Source organism: Macaca thibetana, chromosome 18 (assembly GCF_024542745.1).
Source record: "Macaca thibetana thibetana isolate TM-01 chromosome 18, ASM2454274v1, whole genome shotgun sequence".
Lineage (NCBI taxonomy): Eukaryota > Metazoa > Chordata > Mammalia > Primates > Cercopithecidae > Macaca > Macaca thibetana.
Genome location: NC_065595.1, coordinates 48,485,950 through 48,495,566, shown reverse-complemented (window position 1 = coordinate 48,495,566; position 9,617 = coordinate 48,485,950). Strand labels below are relative to the sequence as shown.

The following is a 9,617-nucleotide window of genomic DNA, read 5'->3' as shown; positions in this document are numbered from 1 at the left end:
GATGAAATACTCTAAATCTCGAGATAGATCTCAGGAAGTTTTGGTCAATCTAAGTCAAGCCTATAGGTTCTTCTAGCACACATTCCTGAAATCCAGTAAGGTGGCCACGTATGGGTTTAGTCACAGGTTTATCCCTGTTGAAACAGGAAAGAAGGGTTGAAGGCTTAAGATGGAATGAATAATTTGGGGATGCTTTTAGTCTAGTAAAAGAAGACAGGAAGATTTGGGGCATAAAATATTGAGAAACTATTTTATGCTACAAGTTCTCTTAACCAAACTCCACTGGCAATTCTCCAGCTTCTGTGTAACATTTCCCATTGGATGCTGCAGCATATTGAGCACTCAATTTTTCTTTAGTCACCTCAGCCATCTCTGCTATTTGCTAGTTACATAAGTTAAACTGTATGTAAGCCGAAGAGATATAAATTTGTTATCTTTCTTTTCCCCATTCAAATGTATACTTTTATTTAGTTTTTAAGAGTTAGTCAGGTGCAGTAGTGAGAGTGGGGAAAGAGTAGAACAAGGAGTTTGATCTGTAACTGACAGTGAACGATCAATTGAGACAACTATCTTTGGACCAGTTTTTTTTTTTTTTTTTCCTCACCAGTTCATCTATTTTATCTTCTGCGTTATCTCCTGACCACACAGGTACTGGATTCTCTGTATGCCATCAAGTCACCTAGTTACCTGCATCTTCTGACTATGCACAATAGCCACAGTCTTCCATCTCTTTATTAATACAGAATGGGCTTGCAGTATTGGGACTCCCTCCAAATTCCCTACTCCTAAGTGAGGATGGGAAACAAGTCCTTGGAAAACTATGCACTAGGTCTGACCACTGAGGAACAACTGCAAGAAAAGCAACTTTGAAAATTTCTTTATTAGAGACATTTCAGAACCATTTAAATCAACAGACAATGAAATTTTTAGACATAACATACTGTGTTTATCTTGAGGTACACATTGGGCCCATTAGATAATGTTTTGGAAAGTAATGCAACTGTTAACTGATAGTTAACAACCCAAGTTTTCCAAGCAAAGAAACTGTAAAGACGGTTACAAAATTCTTTGAAAAGAATACACCATTTCCATTTAAGATAAACTCTCCAAATTCTTAACTGATTTCAATTTTTAGGCTTAGCTTAAATATTTTAAATGAAACTTAATATGAGAGTGGGAGAAAAGGTTTATAGCTATAGCTAAGAAATTATCTGAGCCCTACTACATGAGATTGTAAACAAAGGAAATTCGCAATCTGATAAGCTCTATTACAAAATTTATAGCCTAAAAATTAGAGCAGCAAAATTACAGAAGATATTTGTATATAGTTTAAACTGAAATCACGTTTATTCCTTGTTTCTGGCTATCACAATGAGACACATTTTAAAACACCAAGTTTTGAAGACTAAACGGTGTGATTTAACATGATGCGACCATGAGCATCCCATATTATTACAATCCCACAATCTAAAAGCTCTACTTCACATAATTTGCATTCTAGGCCTTTTATTCTTCTTGCTCAAGCAGCCTGGTGCCTTTAGGTAACTTGAAAGATAGTGGAAATTGATAAAAGAGGCATGTTTCTGAAAACCTCCTATGTCCAACAACAGATTTAACTTTTCTGGTAGACTGAAATCAAAATTTCCTTTGAACAGTTCACTAGGTTCTTCAGAGGATTATTTGTTTTCCAGTTTGTTATTCAAAATGTTAATCTTATACTTGCTAGGCACGATGAGTAGTGACTTATACAAAGTGTTTAGAAAATGAAGGACCCTCCATCCTGCCACACCCCGCCTCTTATCCCTGGACTTCTCAGGGAGCTGTATGGATAACATGCAGGTGGCTGTGGAATGTGAGCAGAGACTGTTTATGCATGTGTCTGAAAACAGTTGGAATGGACTGTCATAATATTTCCTATAAGACTGTTGCATTTCGACATGAGACAAGAATAAACACTGCAATTTAGATGAATGGGCAGTCCGCTGCAACTTCATAAACTGCAATGATATATGTGGGTTGAAAGAATGTAAGTAAATTTCACAGTTCATAAAGTTGAGCAGCTCAACTTAAAGAAGAGAAAACTTGCAAGATTGATCTGTGAGTGTTTGAATTCTGCCTCCCAACATGAGTAGGGCCCACATTATACATTTTAGCTGCTTGGCTTGGTTTATTGCTGATTTTCTTTTCTGATGGGGGCCATGATGATTTTTGCCATGAATCTAAGGACCCAAAAGGGTCTTGTTTAGACAGACACTTCCTCTCTTTTGATTATAGGGGACCTGCCAGAGGACATAAGATGATAAGCCTTGACCTGGTTGGTTAGAAAGGTTCTGTGTGTGGATCTCTGGGCATCACTTTTCTGCTGTCTCCTTATTATCACTGCTTTGCATATCTTGTCAGGATTCTCTTGGAGCTATGAATGCTTTGTCTAGTCAGGGCGCCAAGGTCCTTCATAGACAGGTGCTCGGCTTAGGAATGGCAATTTCATATATTTGTGGCTTTTAGAGATGACAGAAGGTATTTATTACAATTAAAAGAATTGCAGGTCAGTAAAAAAAACAAAACAAAACAAAGAAACGACACACTAGGCAGTGAGAGAGATCTTAGTGATCTTGGGGTGTTCTGTACCCCTTAATAGAGGCTGACATTTTAAAGACAGGACACATGTAATTCTCCATATACCCAGCTGCCCAGAGGACTTCACATCTTTCTTACCCACACATACGTACTCTTAGCAACTGAGATTTCAAATATAAACAATATCATCTCCAAGAGGGCAGGGGCTGTGTCTTTTACTCAGCACTGTAGAGTGATACTAGACTGTTTCATGCATAAGTGAACCAAAGGCCACAGTCCCTGCCCTCAAGAAGTCTCCGCATTGCCAATCAATATAAACTTGACAAAAATACGCCAAGTCCCAAACAAGCAAAAAGAATTTAAAACCCTATTTTGTGTAAAGTTTTTACAAAAAGAAAAATAAAAACAAAAAAACGCTAAAAGGAGTCAGTTGTTTTTGTGAGGCAACCTTCATAGTAAACCCAAACCAACCCTGTTCCTTCTTCCTGAATTTGAGAATCGTGTCTGAGTGTTAAGTATTTTAAAACGGATTCAGCTAGGTTTGCCAATGAAAATTTGCCGCTTAGTAACTGCATCTTGCCTGTTTTTATTTTAGAAAGAAGTTCTGAGAGATTTACTTTCCTAAGGGAGGCAGTCCCCCTCACACAGGATGCTTTCAGAACACGAAAGCCTCATGGGTCTCAAGTCCTGTGAGTGCAGTACCAGACACTTCCTCATTGACTTGTCAGTGACTTTTGAAGAGGTGCTCCAGCGTGAAAATTTTACAGAGTATTCTTTTTGCCTATAGTATTTACATTTTGAGAGACATGTTAGGAGAAAAAAATACCTTTTTTGATAAAGGAGATCTAAGATGGAAAATGAGATCTAACATGGAAAATTAGGTATCAATTCACCTCAACTCTAAACCATGATATGGATTAAAAGTATCTTTCTTCTAATGCCAAGAAACAGAGACACGTTTCACAGGTCTATAAAACTAGACTGGTGGGTCTTGTCTTTCAATTTATTTTTTTTGTTTTGGTAGCAGGAAGAGATAAGATGTAAGTCCATCCTGCAAGTTTTGCTGCCACCTCGCTGGCTGACCTTGCTATTCAAGAGGGCACAGTGTGCACCTCGGTCATGGGCTGTCCGCACGTCTGGAATCTGGGGCCAGACTCTGGGGTGCAGGGGGGTAGATGATGCCTTGCTCTGAGAACTAACACAATCCTCAGATGTATATTCTCTAAAAAAGAATAATGACGATGCCATTATATTTTGGAATACTTAATCATATTTAGCAAAAATTCTGAGACTAATGTAAAAGTATGGTAATAATGTATTTTCTTTGAAAGAGAGGGAAGAAGTGGTTTATGAAATAAACAAGTCCTCTTCTAGGTATTTTAAAAATACTCAACAGATGTGGCATATATAATAAGAAAGGCTGGTGCATCTGATTTCTGAGCTCTCGTAAAGCACGAAGCAGGTTGAGAAAGGGTAATGCATGCTGACAAATGCTCTTCAGACCTCTCGTCATCAGACACCAGGGGAAGGAGACCCTCAAACCGGAGAATTATAATTCAACAGAAACTGTCATTTCCCCAGATGTCATGGGAGTATTACATGCAAAAACCAGCCCTGCAGTGAGTGGGCTTAAACTCAAACTTAATTCTTCAATACAGGACTCTTTACTGACTTGTTCTAAGTTTTCAGTGATGAACCCAAATAAGACTGAGCTTCAAGTGATAGGGTTCTGAGAATCTTTGGAGTCATTCTGTCCACTAATCCTAATAGAATCAATGTAGATAACAGTCCCCAAACCTCAATGGATTATTTAAAAGTGAACAGATGTTACCTAAAATATCAGAATCAAAATTATGTGTAAAACATATCCGGGTGTATTGTGTATGCATCTAGACATGTTTATATATGTATATTATTTTTTCTCTGCTCAATAAAATTAGCAGCAGTTACAGATAAATTATTGTGGTCATGATTTGTGTGATTTCTAAGGACAACATATATCCCTTTATCAACACATGACTTTTGGAAAATGCCTTCTCATAAAAAGATCCCCACCAAGCATATAACATTAAAGTGTCAATTCATATCACTAACATTTTCAGGCACAAGAGTAAAACAATTAGCAGGAAGCAATCTGAATGACGGAGCACAGAACATAGTTAATTGTCTAAAGTCAACCCTCCTAAAAGAAGGGAATTGTTGTTCAAAGTGTTTTTTTTTTTTTTTTTTTTTTTTTTTTTTTTAAAGATTTTTATGTCTTTCAGCTTTGGCTGTTTTGTAATAAATATCATACCTTCTTGCATAAACCTACTTGGGTAAGAATGACTTCTCTGCACATGCCTTTTTTCCTGTTAGCAGCTGCTGAGTGTTTGTTGAGTGACGTACAAGGCACACCTCCAAGTGTTCTGTACAGCATTTTTATTGATGTACAAAATAGCCTGTTCACCATTCAAAAACGTAATCTGCATAGTAAGAGTTTCTCTTATCCCTATTTACAGAGAAGGTTTTTAGTGCAAAAACATGAAATTGTGTCCCAGCCCACCCCTTCTAGCACACGCATTGATCAGTTTTGTTCCATGCTGGCTGAGGGTTATTTGGCTATATTTTGGGCCTCCAGCCATTAATGAACTGCATTATCTTCTTCACCTGCAGTTTGCTCAATTTGAAATCCTCTGAGAGGATTTCTTCCGTTAGCTGAACAAGCAGGTTCCCATCAATCTTTTCAGTAACAAAGAAGGATATGACATCTTCGGACAAACCAATGAACCGTAGTGACTTGGCCACTTCCTCTATAGAGAGTCCTGATAGGTCAGCCGGTGGCTGCCACGGGGAACCGTCGCCACAGGATCTGGGGGCCAGCTGGAGGTGGAGCGGGGATGAGAAAGGGTAGGAGGCAGAGAAGATGTCCTGCATGCCCTTTTTAACAAAATACTGGTCCTCAGAGAGATCTGGTGACCCAGACTTGGGGTCTTCCTCAGCACCATCAATTTTCAGAGGCAAAGGAGATGTTTCGGAGGCGACCTTCTCTTCTACTAGTTTTGGAGCCCTGGGGGGTAAGGCAGGGCATGAAGTACTCTGCTTTGTCACGCCAGCTGCAAGAGTTTTCACATCTGTACTCTCCAGAGAGTAGCTGGCTGACTTGGGACAACCAGAGACGCTGCTAGTGAATTCTGCAGTGACTGAGCTAGGGGGGCTGGACAAGAGCTCACAGCCATCAAAATCAAAAGGTGCTGGGCAGTTTCTCTTTGGTGTGCCTGGCGTCTTTTGTCTAGGGTAACTGTAACTCCTGCTTGGATCCAGAAGGAAGTCACTCCTGGTCTGGCTCTCTGATGCTCCCAAATAATGATTAGGCCACGAGAGCCGAGAGGACACAGCTTCAGCAGAAGGACTTCCAAATGGGGATTTCAGGTCCACAGAATCAGTTTTCACTCGGTTACATGGATAGCAGGAAACAGGAGTGCTTTCAGAAGGACTTGTGTCAGTTTTAGTGACGCTGCTTAAAAGCAAACACAAAAAGAGAAATCAGTTACAAGAAAAAAGCCAAATCCCAAGGCTTTCGTTATTTATAGATGTTACTGCTGAATAGAAAAGTGCAGTTAGCTTTGAATTCAATAAAGTTCCTGCTAACTTCACTGGTTTTTGTTTTTTTTTTAAAGAATCTTTAATAAAATACATTGGTAATTTTAGATATGTACATAATGATTTAAAATGCTACAGAGGAGATAAAATAAGTATTTCACCTAGTAAGAAAATCGTTGTTAATAGGTGCCTGGGTCTTTACGATGAGGAAAATTATTAAGTCATGTGTAGGCTCTGCACCAACAGGTGCCATGATGGATGAATAATGTCTGCAGTGAGCGAGGGTAGAGTGAGAGAATAGTAAATGGGTGGCGCATGCTTGCCATGCTTGCGCTACAATGACATGATGGCATCACACCACCCGTGACTCTATTTCCATCCAAAAGTCTGAGGTAGGAGGAAATGCTTCAAATAAAATGCTAATCCTTGCCTTGGTTTCTGAACAATCGAGTAACATTAGCACAAGGATTTAAATGTCCAGAGAACAAAAAATACCTGCAAAGAGAGCTACTTTAAACTGTAACGAGCGCATGTGGAGTGGTGGATTAGGCTCTGGGGGGGCCGTGTTTTAAGAGCAACAGGAAACTAGAGTGTGCTCAAAGGAGGGTAAGCAGGCCGGTGAGGGGTCTGACAGTGACGTCAGGGAAGCAGCAGAGGGAGGCACGGATGTTTCTTTTGGAGAAGAGAAGACTTCTATCATAGCTGACTCGGAATTTTCATGAGTCGACAAAGAGATACGGGATGGACCTATTTTTATTTCTTTAGACCTAAGAAATGATTGAAAGTTACATAGAGATTGATTTCAACTCAATATAATAAAGTTGTTTTTTTTTTTTTTTTTTTTTTTTAAGTATTGCTACTTCCCAACAATGGAATGAGCTGTGTTGTAGAAGAATGAGCTCAGAGCACTGGAAGTATCCAGACAAAAGGAAATGACCACCCAACAGTGATGGTCAAAAGGGGACTCCTGTCTGGGAATTCAGAGTAGACAGCCAATGGGACCCTTTCCATTTCAGGTCCTGGTCGAAGGTGCTGTCTGCTGAAGGTACTGTCTGCTCGTGTCAAAGTCAGAGTGGAAAGAACTAGATGCTGATCTGTGAGAACTGACGGCAGCCCCTGGGGTGTTTCCAGGAGAATCTAGTTGGCCTTTACCTCTGAATTTCTCAGATTGGTGTGGTATCTTTTCTTCCCAAGACACACTGGCTCTTCCATCCTAGCTAAGGGGCCCCGGCATGCTCACCCAGTGAAATTATTTAAAAAACTAAAAAGCCACTTCCTCTCCCACCACCCTGCCTCAGTTAGGGCTACCCTGAAAATGCTCTCAAGAACCCATGAACTGCTGGATGAGAAGATAAGCGTGCAGCGGGGCCTGGCAAGAAGACTTACATGTTGTGTAGCCCTGAAGAATAGTAGGACAAGGTGGGGCTGGGAGAGCGAGTCTGTTGCCGCGCTGGCTTGACTGTGCGAGGAGGGATGGAGGGACTGGTGGACAAAGGCTTTGCGCTTCGGGGTGGAACAGGTGGGGCGTTCAGGAGCCGGCATTCTTCTCTGACCTGGCGCAGAAAAGAACACTCCAGGTTAGCAACAGACTGACAATGCCACTGGGGGCCAGCTCAATCCTGCAGACTTGCTCAAGTCACTCCTCTTAAACCATAACAGCAGGGTGTAAGCACGGCAGAGAGAAGATTGAAGTAAACAAGAATGATGGGAAGCACAGAGGCTGCCAGAGAGCAAATCAGACGCCTGTCACACACTTGCTGGGACAGAATGACTTTTGAAAGAAACTGCTTCGCAAATGCTGGCTGCTACTGAAATACAGAAAGTAATATGAAATATGGCAAGTTAAAGTATCTATGGTTAAAGAGCTAGTGACATGTGAGGATGGATAAAAAGGAAGTATTAAGAAAATAAGAACATAAGGCATTCACAAATTTAACTTGAGGATTCATCTCTTCTATTAGGTTGTGTTTTTTTCACTGTTCAAGCTGAATTCAATCTGATCCAAACCTTAGAGAACCCTGGACCTGGTCCAGGGCTAAAGCTCCTTCTGAAGTCATGTTCAGGGAATTTTTTTTTTTTTTTTTTTGAGATGGAGTCTCACTCTGTCGCCCAGGTTGGAATGCAGTGGCACAATCTTGGCTCAGCTCACTGCAACCTCTGCTTCCTGGGCTCAGGTGATCCTCCCACATCACCCTCCCGAGAGGGCACCTGACTAATTTTTCATATTTTTAGTAGAGATGAAGTTTCTGTTGCCCATGCTGGAGTGCAGTGGCGCCATCTTGGCTCACTGCAACCTCCGCTTCCCGAGTTCAAGCGATTCTCCTGCCTCAGCCTCCTGAGTAGCTGAGATTACAGGCACCTGCCACCACGCCCGGCTAATTTTTGTATTTGGAGTAGAGTCGGGGTTTGAACATGTTGGCCAGGCTGGTCTTGAACTCCTGATCTCAAGTCATCCACTTGCCTGGGCCTCCCAAAGTGCTGGGATTACAGGTATGTGACACTGCGCCTGCCTGGCAAGGGCTTCGGAAATGTAAATGTGAGTATCACTGGAGAATCTTGTTTAAAATGCAGATTTTGATTCTATTGACACAGGGCGGGGCCTGAGAATCTGCATTTCTAACAAGTTCCCAGGTGATACTGATGCTACTGGACCACGGTCCACTCACTGACAAGGTTGCAGAAGGAGTCATGAAGCGGCTCTCTACATCCGGAAAGTACTTTTTAAAAGAGCTGCTTCTAGCTCTCTCCTTTCCTTCATCTTCACACTGGAGAGGATCTAGCTGATCTGTGATGTCCATGGCTTCTCTGAGACTGCCTGCTGTTCCCCTAATTTGCTTTCCATTCCTTGCAGGCATTTCAGAATATAATCACCAATGAAGCGACATTTTTCATGTACTTCTCCGTGTCAGGCAGCAGGGGGCAGTTTATACCTGGCTCTGCCAGTCTACCCTAAGCTATAGCGGTAAAAATATTAATAGAGCCAATAGCCAATTCTGACTCTGTCAAAAATGCTATGCTTTGAAATGCTCTCCCGGTCTACTTTTAGGCTATGTCCCCACCAAGTTTTTCACCTTCACTTTCAACTCCTTTCTGGCCAAGCAGCTCTGGGATGAGACAAGAAAACAGCAAGCTCCTATTAGCTTTGGTACTGAGTTTGCTTAAGCTGAAATGAAATGGGTTCATGTCATCACACTGCATCTCCTACTATCTACACCGCACCCAGGATCTCTACCTCACACCCCAGGCCTGATCCACTTGCCAGAGAAAACCAGCCATTAAGAAAGGACGCATGGCTATGGGTAGCCCAGTAAACCCAATTCTAAATGAAATGGAAGCAAGTCTCTCATTGGCTACATTTCTTCCCGGGGCTGCCGATCACTGCTCCTACCTGCAGGGCCGACAGCCCTGGTTACTGGGGCCCAGTGGGTTGGGGAGAGGGAATGGTTTCATCTGGAGAAGCT

At 41.6% G+C, this 9,617-nt stretch overlaps 1 protein-coding gene across 3 annotated transcripts in view; it reads right to left on the bottom strand.

Moving 5' to 3' along the window:
* Positions 1-861: 861 nt before the first annotated feature.
* GAREM1 (GRB2 associated regulator of MAPK1 subtype 1) overlaps positions 862-9,617 on the bottom strand; it is a 199,554-nt gene continuing 190,798 nt past the window's right edge. For 2 of the 3 annotated variants that reach the window (XM_050768270.1, XM_050768272.1), the window contains 2 exons: positions 7,543-7,709; positions 862-6,073 (listed from right to left, as the gene is read on the bottom strand). In XM_050768270.1, coding sequence (XP_050624227.1) covers positions 5,176-6,073; positions 7,543-7,709 — 1,065 coding nt within the window. In that variant the 3' untranslated portion in view covers positions 862-5,175. The remainder of the gene's footprint in view (positions 6,074-7,542; positions 7,710-9,617) is intronic. The other variant, XM_050768271.1, reaches the window with a different exon arrangement.